Source organism: Pseudophryne corroboree, chromosome 5, assembly GCF_028390025.1.
Source record: "Pseudophryne corroboree isolate aPseCor3 chromosome 5, aPseCor3.hap2, whole genome shotgun sequence".
In the NCBI taxonomy this organism is placed as follows: Eukaryota; Metazoa; Chordata; class Amphibia; order Anura; family Myobatrachidae; genus Pseudophryne; species Pseudophryne corroboree.
Window position 1 is genome coordinate 545,973,888 of NC_086448.1, and position 17,587 is coordinate 545,991,474.

The 17,587-nt window shown below is 43.1% G+C and overlaps 1 protein-coding gene and 1 long non-coding RNA gene across 5 annotated transcripts in view; one reads left to right on the forward strand and one right to left on the reverse strand.

Moving 5' to 3' along the window:
- The window catches only part of LOC134928019 (uncharacterized), a 204,149-nt gene extending 188,974 nt beyond the window's left edge, over positions 1-15,175 (forward strand). The window contains exons 3-4 of the long non-coding RNA XR_010177810.1: positions 14,682-14,751; positions 15,117-15,175. This is a non-coding gene — a long non-coding RNA (uncharacterized LOC134928019). The remainder of the gene's footprint in view (positions 1-14,681; positions 14,752-15,116) is intronic.
- Positions 1-17,587, reverse strand: part of KIF13A (kinesin family member 13A) — a 477,346-nt gene that overhangs the window by 5,404 nt on the left and 454,355 nt on the right. For 2 of the 4 annotated variants that reach the window (XM_063923220.1, XM_063923219.1), the window contains 3 exons: positions 15,288-15,439; positions 8,295-8,399; positions 5,794-6,811 (listed from right to left, as the gene is read on the reverse strand). In XM_063923220.1, coding sequence (XP_063779290.1) covers positions 5,794-6,811; positions 8,295-8,399; positions 15,288-15,439 — 1,275 coding nt within the window. The remainder of the gene's footprint in view (positions 1-5,793; positions 6,812-8,294; positions 8,400-15,287; positions 15,440-17,587) is intronic. The other 2 variants (XM_063923222.1, XM_063923221.1) reach the window with 1 other exon arrangement.

A 17,587-nucleotide genomic window follows, 5' to 3' on the forward strand; every position in this document is an offset into this window, starting at 1 on the left:
TCTTGCGTGAAATCTTCCATATTGAAGCGCCTCGTAAGAGGCCACCATTTTCTCCAGAAGGCGAATACATAGATGCACCGATATCCGGGTTGGCTTCAGGACATCCCGAACCATTGCCTGGATTACCAATGCCTTTTCTAATGGAAGGAACACTTTCTGTGACTCCATGTCCAGTATCATTCCCAGGAATGGGAGCCTCTGTGTTGGCTCTAGGTGAGATTTCGGAAGGTTCATAATCCACCCGTGATCCTGGAGAAGTTTGGTTGAGAGACCAATGCTGTCCAGCAACCTCTCTCTGGACGGCGCCTTCATCAGAAGATCGTCTAGGTACAGAATTATGTTCACTCCCTGCTTGTGGAGTATAAACATCATCTCTGTTATCACTTTGGTGAACACCCTCGGCGCCGTGGAGAGACCAAAGGGCCTGGAACTGGTAGTGACAGTCCTGCAGTGCAAACCGTAGATAAGCCTGATAAGGCGGCCAGATCGGAATGTGAAGGTACGCATCCTGGATATCCAGAGACTCTAGGAATTCCCCTTCCTCCAGACCTGATATTACCGCTCTCAGAGACTCCATCTTGAACACTCTTAAGAACGGGTTCAAGGACTTGAGGTCCAGAATTGGTCGAACTGAACCATCTGGTTTTAGTACTACAAACACGTTGGAATAGTACCCCTTGTTGTGCAGATGAGGTGGAACTGGAACAATGACTTGAGTCTGTACCAGTTTTTGGATGGCCTTCTGTAAAGTTATACTTGCCTCTTGTGAAGCTGGTAAGCCTGATTTGAAGAATCTGTGAGGTGGGAGCTCTTGGAACTCCAGTCTGTAGCCCTGAGAAATAAGATCTATGACCCAGGGATCCCAGCACGAACTTGACCAGATGTGACTGAAGAATGTTAGTCTGGCTCCCACGTGACAGTCCTGCAGGCATCGCGGTCCACCGTCATGCTGAAAGCTTTGAGGAAGCAGAGCCTGAGCTCTGTTCCTGAGCACCTGCAGTTGCTGGTTTGCGTGGTTTACCTCTTGCTCCTCTGGAGGCCGTAGAAGCACCTCTGAATTTTCCCTTAAACCTGGCTGTCTGAAAGGACTGTAAATTTGAAGCTGAATAAGCTTTCCTGGCTGGGGGAGCTACGGAAGGAAGATACGTAGACTTAACTGCAGTAGCTTTGGAGATCCATTTGTCTAGTTAGTCTCCAAACAAGGCCTCTCCTGTGAATGGTAGGCCTTCCATGTCTTTCCTGGAGTCCGCATCAGCCGTCCACTGGCGTAGCCACAAGCCCCTGCGTGCTGACACTGCCATGGCGCGTGCATTAAGCAAATCAATTTTTTTATGGCTTCCACTATAAAGTTCGCAGAGTCCTGTATATGCTGCAGGAGTAAAACAACACCCCCCCTAGACAAGGAATCTAACCACTCAATTAGGTTACCTGACCAGTTAGCAATAGCTTTTGTGATCCACGTCTCTGGGCCACCCCAGCAGCTGTGTACAATGATTTGAGTGTAGTCTCATTTTTACGATCAGCCGTATCTTTTAGGGAGGCTACACCAGGGACAGGCAATACAATTTTTAGTTAAAGCCTAGAGACTAATGTGTCCACTATCGGTGGATTTTTCCATTTTTTTCCTATCCTCCAGAGGAAAAGGAAAAGATGAGAGCAACCTTTTAGGGATTTGAAATTTCCTATCAGGATTAAGCCACGGTTCTTCAAACAAGGTATTCAATTCCTTTGACGAAGGAAAAGTGACTGAAGACTTCTTTTTAATGTTAAAATAAGATTCCTCACACTCCTCTGACACCTTATCAAGAATTTGCAGAACATCTCTGATAGCTTCTATAAGAGCCTCTATTCCCTGTGACAGAGTAGCATCCCCCCCCTCCAAATCCACCTCACCCTCCTCCATGTCTGACCCATCGTTTTTGTGGACAAATGGGAGGGGATTGAGACGCTGGTTTGGGGACTGAGTCTCTATTCATAAAGTCATCCACAGTCTGTCGTAAGTGTTGTGTCTCTCTCTCATTGTGGGATAGTTTTTTAGAAATATTTGAGATCATTCCCTTAATGAAATTAACCCACTCCAGTGCAGCCCTGCTATTCTGGGAAGGTGCACTGCCCTGAGCCCCCTGGTGAAGAGGAACACTTCGCTGTACAAGAAACACACTCTTTGCCTGACATAATGTAAATGTGACTACACACACAAACACACAGGAAAAGGTCAAGCACAATTAACCCACAAAGAGCCCTTCAGGGAGACACAGAGTTATTTGGAGCCAGCCCCCACTGCGCCCTTATCGCTAATGCCAAGTTTAGCCGGGTCGCAGACTAAGTACCCTGATACGGGACTTAGTACACTAATAATCGCTCCCCCTGTGCTATGACCCCCTGGTACCGCTGAGGTAATCTGGAGTCTCTCCGGTGGAGCTGCGCGTCCCTGTCAGTCAGCGTCTGTGTCCACTGCAGAAGGAAAATGCCACTGGTGAGCTGCTGGATCCGCTCATAGTGAAGGCCCCGCCCCTTCAATGGCAAACGGTCTTACCGCTTTTTTTATACTGGCTGAGGTAATCTGGTGCTTAAAATGGAGAGAAAACCGTTTTAAGGCTGTTTTTGCCAGTGTGGGTACTGTGTACAGTGTACTGAGACGCAGCTGTGTACTGTGTCTGGAGACGCATTCTGCCCCAGTTAGAAGCCGTGCGTCTTGGTACCCTCATGCCGACATAATGGCTGGCGACCCGCTAGCCGGGACGCCGGCTTAGTACTCACCACTCTTCATTCTTCTGGCTCCGTTAGGGGTGGCGGTGTGCTTCAGGAATGTACGCTTGCCGTGGTGGGGCTTGCAAATAGTTCCCTCAGGAGCTCAGTGCCCTGTCAGCGGGGAATAGGACCATTAACCCTACAAGAGGTTGGGCCGTTCCCCCCCTAAGTCCCAAGAAGCAGGCAGGCTGGTGCCAACCTGCCCCGCTTGAAAATAACAAAGTAAATGCAGTAAACTCTTCAGGAGCTTCCATAAGCGTGACCGGCTCCTCCAGGCACAGTTTCTAAGCTGAGTCTGGTAGGAGGGGCATAGAGGGAGGAGTCAGCCGACACTATCAAATTCTTAAAGTGCCCATGGCTCTTAGTGGACCCGTCTATATCCTACGACGTAAGAGAAAAATTAAATAAGTGATCCTAACCTTTAGTATATCCACTATAACATTACATTATTGTACATGGGGCCTTATTCAGGTTTGATAGCAAACCCAAAAAGCACACTTATACCCCTTTCAGACCACCAGCTATGAACACAGGTTATTGGCACACGAACATGCATAACCCGTGTTCATGTGCGGTCATAAAGGTGCCAGGGTTGAACTCTGGTAGCGAGCAGGGTTGAACACGTGTTCAACCCGGCTGGCTGTGCAGTGTGAATGGGGTCCAGGTCGATGCAACCCATTTCCCGTACATTGGAGGTCATTCCGAGTTGTTCGCTCGGTAAAAATCTTCGCATCGCAGCGATTTTCCGCTTAATGCGCATGCGCAATGTCCGCACTGCGACTGCGCCAAGTAAATTTGCTATGCAGTTAGGAATTTTACTCACGGCTTTTTCATCGTTCTGGTGATCGTAATGTGATTGACAGGAAATGGGTGTTACTGGGCGGAAACAGGCCGTTTTATGGGCGTGTGGGAAAAAACGCTACCGTTTCCGGAAAAAACGCAGGAGTGGCCGGAGAAACGGAGGAGTGTCTGGGCGAACGCTGGGTGTGTTTGTGACGTCAAACCAGGGACGACAAGCACTGAACTGATCGCAGATGCCGAGTAAGTCTGGAGCTACTCAGAAACTGCTACGAGGTGTGTAATCGCAATATTGCGAATACATCGTTCGCATTTTTAAGATGCTAAGATTCACTCCCAGTAGGCGGCGGCTTAGCATGAGCAAATCTGCTTAAATCCGCTTGCGAGCGAACAACTCGGAATGAGGGCCATTGTGTGTGGTTTGGTGGAGCTTGGAGATCATGTGACCTCCAAGCACCGCCCCCTCCCGCGTCACCATCCCGGAAATATGCCGGGTTGCAGACAGCGACGGCGGGGCGCCTGACGCAGTTCCCACCATGGGAGCTCCCGTGTCAGGCGCCCGGGTGCGACCCGACTCAGGAGGTGTAATAGGGGTATAATAGGCAAAACCATGTGCACTGCAGGTGGGGCAGATGTAACATGTGCAGAGAGAGTTAACCCACCCAAATCTAACTCTCTCTGCACGTTAGATCCGCCACACCTGCAGTGCACATGGTTTTTCCCAACTGATAACAAATTTGCTGCTGCAATCAACTCTGAATTACCCCCATGGTTCTGCCCAGCTGCTAACAAATTTGCTGCTCTGAATTACCCCCATGGTACATTGGCAGTGGGCGTCTCTGTACAAAAGACAGAGGATGTGGCATTCACATACTTTCTCAATTCTTCTGCGTATAAAGACACAGTCGCAACGAAATTTGCGTCAACCTTGGAATCAGGGCCTTAAAGAGAGCATTCCTGTTTCTAAAATGTTGCATACAGCTTCAGGATTCACCAGTGTTCTGAAGCAGCCTTTGCTATGGACATTACGGACAACTTAGTTTGCAAATGTTTTAGTACTGAGACATCCACTTTCAGTGTCTACAGATGCTGCAAATATCCTTTGTGCATCTTTAGACGCCACAATTGGTTGCAACATTTAAACTTGTGCCAGCTCTTTGCTAATGCAGATCACCCATCTAAGTATGGCCTCCAATGTGAGCAATTAAGCGTGTCTATGTGCAACTACTTTCAGCAAAACGCTGTCACTCCAATAACACGTCCATACTACGTTACATCTGCGTCTAATTAGGCAACAGACTGTAACAGCCCAGGAAGGCCCTACATATTTCTAATACACTTCTTGGTGCTTGTGTCTAAATTAGTGTTGACTGTACAAACACCATAGGGACACATATGCAGTGCAACTCAGATGTGTGCGCAGATGAAAACATTGCACAAGGAAACATAAAACACATTGGGGTAGATTTATTAAGCTCGGTGAAGTGATAAAGTGGAAGGTGATAAAGGACCAGCCAATCAGATCCTGACTTCCATGTTACAGGCTGGGTTTGAAAAATGTCACTTAGGAGCTGACTGGCTGGTCCTTTATCACCTTCCAATTTATCACTTCACCGAGCTTAATAAATCTACCCCATTGTCCCCAATGAACACCAGGCATGGTCATTGTAGCAGCACTAGCATAAAGTCACAGACGCAACTGCAGCAAAAGACACAAGGAAGGCCGCAACTGTGTCCAACGTAGAATCTGGCCTATGAGGAGGAATCCTTCCCACCTCGGCAGACTCCATCCCCCATTAGGGCTGCTTCCATAAATTTCCCAGGCTGGCTTTCCATACTAATCCAACCCTGCTGTCTCAGACAGAGTGACTCTTCTAGATGCCACGGACTCTCCAGTTGTGAGGAAATTTACAGTAGCTGACATTGGTACATCCAGAAAATAGTCCTGACATGCCTGAGGTTTTGTAACTACCCCATATTACGTCACCCAAATGCTGACTGCCTGTCACTCACTTTGCAAATAAATCTCCTATATGTGCGCTACTGAAGCATGTGCAGTGGCAAACAACGCTACATCGCTTACACATCGGCATTGCGTATGTCTCTGCATCAGGCCCTATATGTAGTTTTGGCAGCAGTTATGCACTACCCTAGCACAAAACCAAAACAATAAATCCATGCCCTGTTACATCTAAAGCTTACTTTTTTGTGGATAGACAAATAAAATGGATTGATGCAAATTACCTAACTGTACATGAAGTTCAACACCAACCCATACTCCACGTGAAAAATCCACGGTGCCAATATATCTCACAGTTCCAAACTTGTTGTCCCCAATGCATACGTGATCACCTAGGGAAAGGAGGCACAGTGAAGAATGGGAAGGATTGTCTTCACAACTGTCTGCAAGATGTAGATGGTTCCTTGCAAGAAAATTACTGTCAGTAGAGCACGTTTGAGAAGTGCACACGTCAGTGTTTCCGAGACTTTGTTCTGGCAGGTTCTGCTCAGATGCATCATATGGGAGCTCTGATATAGCACAGCCATACCCTTCAAATTCTATTCTATCATTTTCCCCATTAGATGGGCAAATGGAAGTCTCTACGTGGTGCTCAAATTCTTTTCCATCTTCTACCCCCATGAATTCAGTAAATGAATAATCTTCCAAAATATCACAAGTATGTTCCACAGCAACTTCAAAGGGCAAACATCTCACAGAGTTTCCTTTGTTACTGTCCACAGACGAAGAAGATACACTTCTACACATTACAGCAGCAGTTTTCTCACTGTTACAATGCGGTGCTTTATCAAAAGCACTGTTTTCTGTAAAGGTTGATGGGCTGAAGGGAATTTCTGTACACTTGTCTTTGAACTCTTTCTGTCTGTAAGATTTGCAATTCTGTACATATTGGTGTCCAGTCATTTCTTGGATTTCAGAATCTCTTGCTTGAGGGGCTAGTTGATCCATACTTTCACTAGAGGCAACCACAATGTCTGACAATGTAGCATTAGAAGCACTGTGGGACACATAGCCACTCGTAACACTGCTAAAGGTGGGGCTCCGTGAAACATCTTTATCCAAGAAGTGGGAGAAGACAAGGTCTGTTTTAGAGGTGGTCCAGTCCCTGTCGTCCAAACTAGCATTGTAAACAGTGAAGTCTGCAAACTCCTCTGGTACATAAGGCTTGAAATTGTGAACATTGGAGGAACACATTTCTTTTTTAATGGCTCCTTCAAATTCAAGTTCTTCTTCTTCAGAATCCTAAAATAGAAATGGACACAGTTAAGACTACTAACTATTCCCAATTGTCTATGTGAAGGAATGATTTGTCTATTTACTTATAATACCTTCTTTATCCAAAGTGTTTCATATTTCATCTTTCAATAGTCTTAAGATTGCTGTATAAAATAACTTTAAATATAAAATCACACTTGGTGTTGCAGCAAAGCTGAGATTTTTTTCACAATGGCCCACAAGCACAAAATCAATGCCATATCAACAAACATTTTGTGCAGGTCCCACATACAGTATATACCCATTTATAAAAAAAGGTATGCATCAACAAACTTGGGTGAATAGACACAAAATAAAGTACAAAATTATTATATTTATGACTTTGGAATGATAATGCTCTACCTCTGCTGTATTAGTATAGTTTATTATATAACCTAAAAGTGTCACTATTGTTCCACCTCTCCATAAAGAGGTTTAGTAGGTAATCTACTGAAGGTTAATAGTTTTAGTGATGTGCAGCCTTTCCTACTCACTGAATCCATCACAGGTAGTTCATAATTGTACAAGTATAAAAACAAATGATTCTGAGCAGTGAAGAGAAGTTGCCCATAGCAACCAATCAATTTCAAGATAGCATTTTTAAATTACATTCTATAAATGACAGGTAGAGGCTGATTGGTTGCTATGGGCAACTTCTCCACCTGGTTCACTTATCCACTCTTCTCACTGCTTGATACATCACCCCCATAATCATATATGAAATGGCACATCCAAACTAAGGGGTCTATTGCCTTGGATGGAGATAAAGTACCAGCCAACCAGCTCCTAAGTGTCATTTTTCAAACACAACCTGTGACATGGTAGTTAGGAGCTATTTGGCTGGTACTTTATCTCCAACCAAGGCTTAGTACATAAACCCCTAAAGGGAAAAGCTCTGACTATTGGCCAAAGATATAGAACAGTTTGACATTTGGAAATTAGAAATAGGAGCATATTCTATTTATTCAATGAGTCCATTTATTTTAACATGATTGAAATACCAATGTAATGAACTGATCCATTGAAATTAATGGGAAAAGCTTTAAGATTATTAAACATGGCTGATGAATTAACCCTTTATGGAAACCACTGATTCTTAGATTGGAGATTTGAGATACATTTCCAGCGGTTTAAGACCATTTAAAAACCAACCTTTAGATCTTTCCCCTTAGTCTTTGATAATGTGAACTTACTAGTTGATGTTGTGCTTTTCCTATCCCATGGAAAATCAGCACATGTGTGAACAGAGACTATATTACGCCTTTGTCCTTTTAGTTAAATAGCATCTATTAGAAAAAAGCCAAAGATTTCTCTATCATGCTGCCTATCACTAACAATATACAACATATAAAAGTGATACCATGGGCATACATGAAACATGCTCTAGCAATATATAATTTAATAAACAATTTATCCACATCTTAAACACTATTTGTAAACCCACCATGAACTAGAATAAAAACACACTTACAATGGCATCTTCATGAATATTATTGGTTTCTACTGGCATGCAGCTGGCATTAGATTCAGAGGACACAGCAATGCTAGTGTTATTTGTCAGGGGTGAAGGCATGCTCTGCAAAGGTTAAGACACACAACACATCATATAAAACATATAATGGCAGGTAAATGACCCGTGCAAAGGATAAAGAAAACAAAACATGATTTTTATACTTATGTTAAATTTTTTCTCTAAATCTGTTTGGGGACACTGCACCATGTGTTATAGAGGCTCCTTTTAGGATTTTTAGCACCATAAAAAAAAATTCTTTAAACATGTCTTTGTTCTTCCTACTTTATAGTCTCATCCAGCAGTGAAATCAGTTATTTGTCTAACCACTCCCACTGGGCAGATCCAGAGAGGAACTAAACCAAGAGATAGAAGCAATGCCACTGAGCCTGAGTCAGACAGACATCGGAGTCAATTGGATATCTTAGCACCATCGCAAATGAAGAGTTTTGTATAAAGTACATGCACAGAACTTGGCAGGATTTCTTTTTCAATGTCTGTGATTTGCCTGTTTTCAGCGAGATTGTGTGTGCCGAGGTTGCTAGGCACCTGCTTTCCACTCTGGCTCGGCAGTAATTAATCAGCATCTCTCCTGACTGACAGCTTTCGTGGCTGCTATTTCACAGCTGCATAAATCAACACTGTGGGGTCTATGTACTAAACTGCGGAGAGAGATAAAGTGACTGGAGATAAAGTACCAACTAATCAGCTCCTAACACCCTTTTCACACAGATATTTTGACCAGGTATGCCGGCTCAACACGGGTCCTTTCTCTGTGTAAAAGGGTCTACCTGGGTCAAACATACCTGGGCTTCAACCCTGGTTGCAAAAAGGGTCAAAGATATGGGAATTTGGACTCGGGTTGACCCTTTCACAAAGAGAAAGGACGCAGGTTAAGCAGGCTTGCCTTGGGAATTTCATCTATTGTACGAAATGTGGTACGTAGCTGGGACCGGGATACAACCTGTGTTTCAAAGGCCGAGCTGAAGTCTTGGCTTCTGTCTGAAAGCGGTATAACTGTAAATTTTCAAACAGCCTGTAACATGGAAGTCAGGAGCTGATTACCTGGTACTTTATCTCTATATACTTAATTTCTGTCCATGGCTTAGTACATAGATCCCTGTGTTCTTGTGGTTGTTCACATGATCTTATTCCAGCAGCTGATTGAGTATAACCCACATAAATGCACTCAGTGCATTCTCTGCCATGTCGGTGTTAGGTTTTACCTCGGCTAGCTCCTGTCCTTGCTGTTCCTGAGGATATTGCTATTCTGTGAGTTGGTTCCCAGCTGACTCCTGAACTCTTTGCCTGCATCTGTAATTCAGTGTAATTCTCCTGTCTCCTGGCCTGCTGTCTATGCTGCATCGTTTGCTTTGTATGAGACACCATAGCTGCGAGTTTGCCAAACACATCCTCACCTCTTCGGCTTTAACAACTATGCACTACTGAGATTAAGTTCAGGTGGTAGCTAAGTACCAGTGAACAGTGTGGTTCTGGAAAAGTCTACTGTTATTGGTGAAACATAGTTTTGCATAGTGCTTAGCTGCCGCTGAGAGAGAGGTACATAACACTATGGCCCTCATTCCGAGATGTTCGCTCGCTAGCTGCTTTTAGCAGCATTGCACACGCTAGGCCGCCGCCCTCTGGGAGTGTATCTTAGCATAGCAGAATTGCGAACAAAAGATTAGCAAAACTGCTACTAAATAATTCTTTGCAGTTTCTGAGTAGCTCCAGACCTACTCCTAGATTGCGATCAGCTCAGTCCGTTTAGTTCCTGGTTTGACGTCACAAACACACCCTGCGTTCGGCCAGCCACTCCCCCGTTTCTCCAGACATGCCTGCGTTTTTTATCACACTCCCGGAAAACGCTCAGTTACCACCCAGAAACGCCCCTTTCCTGTCAATCATTCACCGATCAGCAGTGCGACTGAAAAGCGTCGCATGAACACCAGCAAATCTACTAAGTTTTGTATTAAATAACTTAGCGCATGCGCTCTCTGCGTACCATGCGCAGTTAGCAACAAATCGCAGCATAGCGAACATCGGCAACGAGCGAACAACTCGGAATGACCACCTATGTGAGCACATAGAATTGCCCTGACTTGTGAATGTGTCACGGGAATCTCGTGAGCGTGTATCTTAAGCTCTGCAATTTTGAGTAGTGCATATGGGGAAAGGAAGCCGGTTTCTGACGGTTCTCTTGAACCTAGCATGGCGTTAGTGTAAGAGATGAGAGTTGTGATGGTCAGCGTAAAATCAATGGTGGCACGGCTTTCCGCATGCAGGCACAATAATCTCTATTTAGCATAAAATAGTAAATCTGGCTTCCGTAGCTACCTGCAACTACAGCCACTTTGTTCGAGACTCAGAATTAATCCCTATGTGACTTTTTAAAGAATATTGTGGAGAACTTCTTATTGCCTAAGGAGAAGGACACTTGTACCAGACCTTGAACCACTAAACACTGCGGCATGTCTTGTGGTGTCCCCAAGTTGATGGGTACATGTAAAAAAGAGAAGCCTTAACTACTTAAAGTTATTTAACCACTTGCCTGGCATGGTCGCATCAGAAGTGACCATACCAACAAGTGCCTTATCTGATCTGGTTGCACAGGATGCGACCAGTCAGATACACAGTGTTTGCAGCTGCAGAGAAGAGAAACTTTCCTCTGCTGCTGCTCTCAGAGGGACCGGAAGGTCCCTCTGACTTCCCGAACCCTCCTCCAGTGTTTGCTGTGCTGCCAATCACTGATGATCGGTCAGCATGACAGGACCCCCCACCAAATGACTGCAGACAATAGCAGCCGATGGGGAAGTGTAAATGAAACCCCTCCACCCCCACCCCACCCTTTCCCGTGTACCTCGTGACTGTCCGGGCTATTAAAATGATGGTTGCAATATTTTTTGAGGTTCCCGACGGTGTCGACCGATGTTCCGATGTTTGTTTGTTTTAAATGACAAAATAATGTTGTTGTTTTTTAACTAACATTATTTTGGATTATTTTGGATATATGTACTTCACCTAATTCACTCATAAACAAAAACAACGATTTCTGAGTGTTTTTTGGGGAAAAAACCCCATCAGATAAGTGGTTAAAGTGCCAATGTCCTAAAAAAGGCTCTATATCTCATAGTCACATGTCCTCAACTGGATGATAGAGAGAAAAAAACAATGTTAAAAGGAAAAAAGTAAACTAAACATGCACACAAAAATGGCCGAATAATAATATGAAAAACACATGCAACATAAAGGAAACATAATGGTGATGGCATGAAAGCATGTGTCATGTATCATATATTACAGTGGAATAGACACAAGACAGACTACAACTAATTGCCTGGCACATTAACATTAAACAAACCTTCTCTCTGGATACAACTTTATCACTACTGTGATAACATATTCCAGCGGAACAAAATGAAACTACTCTGCATGATAATATAATATATTACAAAAGAGCATAAAGTAAAATTGCAGAAAGACATATATAAAATAAATGTAAGTTGTTATATGGAGAAAATCCCGTTAAAACACTGAAATAGTCTAGATAAGCAAACTACAAAGAACTGCCCCTAATGCGCACTAGCATCCTGCACCTGGTAGAAGCAGTGATTTTATGAGCGGATCCAATATACATGTACAGTAAAACAGCTTATGAATTACCAGTGACATACTGTATATACTGTATGTGGTCAGGAGCTCGACAGTCGGGATCCGTACAGTCAGAATACAGACAGCAGGATCCCGATGGTCAAAATCCAGCTGGAAAGTAAGGGGGGTTAGGGGTAGACTGTGGAGAAGGTTAGGGTTAGGTTGCGGGGAGTGGACGGGGGGCGGGCGGTTTTAGTGGTAAGCTATGAGAGGGGTGGGTTAGGGGTAGGGTTTAAATACTTACTGGGCTCTATCTGGATTTAGAACCTGGACCATAATTGGTGATATTATTGAAGCATTTCTTCATCATGAGAACTGTTATTAACAATGCACTAGTTCCTAATTAACAGATTGGCTGCGTCCAGGCCTGACAATTGTTGCCAGGTACACTTATGCTGAACTCCATTATTTTCAAAGAGGAGCTGACCTGCTTTTCACACAAACTTTAGATACTTCCCAAAGTGTATGCAGTCCCTATAAAGAAACCAGTTAAACAGCAGCTGCTCCCCAATACCAGAAATAACATCAGCACCACCCAGAGAGACTAGCACTACAGGGCAACAAAGAAGACAGAAATCCAACTTCCCTTAAAGGACAGAAAATAATATATAGGGAAGTAAAGCAAGTGTCTCATGATACTACTGCTATTTGATAACTGGAGTCAGAGCAAGCAGTAATTCTATTGGCTGCAGGCTTTATAAGTAACTATATCTACACAGACAATCGGATACTCACTTCATTGTCTACTACAGTGATTCTCAAACTGTGTGTGCCTGGACACACACTTGCAGGGGTGCCCTGGATTGGTGTCCAGGACCAATTCATATTATTTATGGTCAATGTAATAGGCAAAACCAGTGCTGGTGGCTGCCAATCATAAAATATGTGAAAACGCAGAAGCAAATCTTATCCCTAACCACACAATTGAACCTAAAGATGACATATAAACACAATTTACTTAATTTAATATTTCTTTCTTAATTTCTCAATAAGAAACTTTTGACCTAGAGGTGCAGTGAAAAGAATTTGATACTCTAGGGTTATGTGATTCAAAAATGTTTGGGAACCCCTGGTCTGCTAGGTTGTTTAAACTAGTAATAAGCTTCAAGCTAACCAGGAAAGATAGCCAGAAACACTAACTTGTGTGCTTACAATCCTCTTTTGCAGCAAATAAAACTATAGTGCTAAATCAACTTCTTCCTTATCTTCATGCTATTACTGACTACTCTTCACATTAGCTGTATGTGCACCGGTGTAGCATGTTCATGCACTTATGCTGGCCATACATTAGGAATGTAAGATTTCAACGCGTCGTATGATGCATTGTGTGCACATAGCATGTGTTTCCGGTAGGCTTACGATGTGATGCGCATCCCCGTTGGTCGAAAGTCGCATCAAATGATCATTCATGCAACCCATATTATCTGTCATAATCGTATGCACATCGTGTGTACATACGATGCATCATACGATGGTACATACGATCAGCGTCCTTTTAAATGACTTTTTTTTTTTTTTCAGTGATCACGTACTAGGTGAGGCATATGATTGTACGATAGCTCATATGATTCATCCTATGCAAAAAACAAACAAAAGCCAAATCATATGCGATGGGTTCCACGAGGGATTGAAAGGAAATCGTATGAGGAATCGGATCGGATGCTGATCGCCGTAATGTATGGCCACCATTAGACTAGCTCGGTGTTGGACATAGGGGGTAATTCTGAGTTGATCGCAGCAGGATCTTTGTTAGCAGTTGGGCAAAACCATGTGCATTGCAGGGGAGGCAGATATAACATGTGCAGAGAGAGTTAGATTTGGCTGTGGTGTGTTCAATATGTAATCTAAATTGCAGTGTAAAATAAAGCAGCCAGTATTTACCCTGCACAGAAACAAAATAACCCACCCAAATCTAACTCTCTCTGCAAATGTTATATCTGCCCCCCCTGCAGTGCACATGGTTTTGCCCAACTGCTAAAAAATTTCCTCCTGCGATCAACTTGGAATTACCTCCATAGTGTGAATGTTAGAATCAACACTTTAAAACTTTAAAGTAAATTTGCCACAAATGTAATTTTGTATTTGTCAAGTCATAAACTCTAATGTTAAAAATAACAAAGCACAGTAGTAACATTGTAAATATTTGAATACAAATTAATACAATCTATTGATTTTAGCCTGGAAACATGATATAGGGGCTAATTCAGACTGGATCGCTGCAGCGGCAGCGATCAAGTCTGAATCCTTTTGTGGAGTGAGCACGCACAGCGGCCGCACTGCGCGTGCGCACCCCGGGAGCCCAGTGAGATGCTAAAAGCAATCAGTCAATCAGGCAGAGGCGGTCGTGGGGTGACGCAGGTGTGACTGGACCGTTACGGCGGCTGTGTGACGTCACATGCAGCCAATGCGACCCGGGACGTGGCAATTAGCGGCCTGCCAGCAAGCACCGCCGCCGTGTGATGCTTTTGCACCTGTGCAGGAAGGTAGGGCCTGACATGAGGGGCGGACTAGCCCTGTGCTGGGCGTCCCCCCACATGTCAGAGTATATGATCGTAGATGTGCCAAATTTAGCACATCTATGATCAGATCTGAATTACCCCCGGAGTTTGTGCAACTTACTTGGATGTTCTGTATGTTCTGGTGACAGTGTATTGTTAGTGTACATACAGTAATGTATATTGTTTATGTAATTGACAGGTTATAATTGTTGCTGTTTATAACTGAGGCATATACTTGTTGTACAACTGTGACATACTGTATAAAGAAGGTAAGTAATTTTATCCTTCTTTGAATTAATTTAAGAGATTGGTTTCTAAGATTTGCAAGTTATTTCCAGCCCAAAATAAAAAGTAACTCATGCAATCTAATTGTCAGCCACTGAGTTGGGAGGAGTGGAGTCCTTGCCTCTCTGTCCAAAAAAGAAGGAAGAACAGACCATCTGAGAGTCCGTAGTTAAGATCTTGAGGATAAGGACTGATTGCATACCTTACTCCCACTGTCCTTATGACGGGGCCCTACGTGGCCCGGAAATGGGACGTCAACAATATGGCTATTTTATGTATTGTAGACAGTTCGTTTACGGTCATATCATTATTGTATATATTACATAGTGGTCTCTACTTCTATTTTCAGGGTCTATGGGAAGAAAATGTACTTCCAGCTGGTGCAATAATAGCAGCGTTAAGGTAAATATACGCACAGAATAAAGTATGCCCATCGGAGCTGGCTCTGCATATTATAAAGCAAGGTTGTATTAGCATTAATAATACATGCACAATATTACAGAGCCTGTCCTGTATGTACCTCTTGGCTCAGCAGTGGCTGGCTTTCAACCGGGACCTTTCTTTTGTGTTCTTCCCTGACAGGCATAAGCGGCTTAAAAAATTTTGTTGGCTGAGGAGAGAAAGTTTTGAATGGACTTGTCAGTAAGGCTTGTGGGCTTTCTGGTGGTCCACCTAAAAAAGGGAAACACACATATTTCACTTATAGATACAGTACACAGACAATCTTCCTATAATCATATAAGCCTTGGCCAGACAAAAGGCATAGGGTATTTTGCCTGCAATTTATTTATGTGCGGTGTTCCACATTTTAGAGAAGATTCTTATTCATTTATTTATTTATATTACACAACCCCACTGTTTCCGTAGGCTAATACATACTGATTGTAAAAAAGCATTTACTGTTTTATTGCTTCAAAAGTGCTGTAGGTGGTGCAAGTCATAGATAGGGCTATCTGACACTGGCTGTAATAAGGCTGGCTGTATGCCATGGGTACTTCTCCAGTTCAGAGCTACAATACTTGCCATTACAGACAGTTATTTGGATCCCTCCTCTCCCAGCTCCAGAAACAAAGACACTCTGGAGGAAAGCATCAAAAATAGTATACTCCATTTTTTGTACATATGGAGCACTGTGAAGGTTGGGTCCATGAATGTCTTATGTTGTGTTTATATTAAGAGACACCCCATGAAGGTAAATAAAGTCAAATCTGGACATGGAGGTAGATGCACAGAGAACATGGTGGGGTGTGCTATTACAGCTTTTACTCTGAAAGGTTGAGATCATGTTAACCCCCTCCCCCTCATTCATGCAAGCTTTTAATAGGCTACAACCAGGATGCTGGTGCCAACTATTTGGAACTCTTATTTTTTATTATTATTACCAGTTATTTATATAGCACACACATAATCCGCAGCGCTTTACAGAGAATATTTGGCCATTCACATCAGTCCCTGCCCCCAGTGGAGCTTACAATCTATATTCCCTATCACATGTACCCACACACACACACTAGGGTTAATTTTGATCGTACCCAATTAACCTACCAGTATATTTGTGGATTGTGGAAGGAAACCGGAGTACCCAGAGGAAACCCACGCAAGTACGGGGAGAATATACAAACTCCACACAGTTAGGGCCATGGTGGGAATTGAACCCATCACCTCAGTGCTGTGAGGCAGTAATGCTAACCATTAAACCATCCGTACTCCCCCGAACTGTGACATCATTCATCCAGATCAGCCATGTCAAACTAGCAGGCGGAGGTGAGAGTGGGGTGTCTTGGCTGCAGCAGCAGAGTAGCAGCTTTGCTCCATCTCCTCCCGCCCCAAAATCAGCCTCCCCTTTAATAAGTGCCAGCAGTTGTTAGGGTACTAGAAGTCCCAGTATGCTCATTCCCTGCAACTATTATTTGCAGCAAAATGTAACTTTTTATGGAGTACAGACACCCATTTTGTTACAAAAAACACTGCCCATTAGTTACATCATAAAAGCAGCATGTCACTGTGTAACAGAGCAAACATTATATTGATTCAAATCCCCAAATCAAATGGATTTAACCAATTTGTCTGATTGACCATTTTTGTTAAGTTTTCTGGCATTTTGGAGCAAATGGTCAATTGTCATTTGCTCCCACACATCACAAGATTTTCATTTCAACCAGCCATATTGGACAATAAATCTTTAGGTGTATGGCCAGCTTAAGACAAGCATACACTATTAATAATTTGGCACATTGCATAAATTACTAAACGCAAACATTTTTTAAATCAAAATTAAACTATATTGGTCGTTGTTACGTGCTAAAAATAGTAAGAGGTTTTTTTTTTGTTTGTTTTTTACGATTCTATCAAACATGCGATGGCAAGAGACATATTTATTTTTACATTTGGAGAGAGTTGCCAAGTCCTTCTCCTAACTCATTTGATCACTGGAGCCACTGCCATAGAACTCAAGATGACAGAAATACATTTTTTTCTAATTGTATAAGATAATATAATCCATATGGCATTGATCCAGATGTATTTTATAGATCAGCATGATTAACTGCCCACTTCAGAAATTAAGTACACAGGACATGAAGAATGATAAAAACCATGCTAAATAGGCAGTTTATTTGTCCCCTGGCTTTTTCCACTGATAAAGAATACTGCCAGTGACTTGTATATATGATGGACCACCAAGGAAATAGCACAATGTTTATTGAAAAACGTTCAGAATGCATTTTAAACATTTTGTGCATACCAATAGCTTTTCTGATATTTAAGCAAAGACTATATACAACATTCTAGAACAGCGGTGGCCAACCTGTGGCTCTTGAG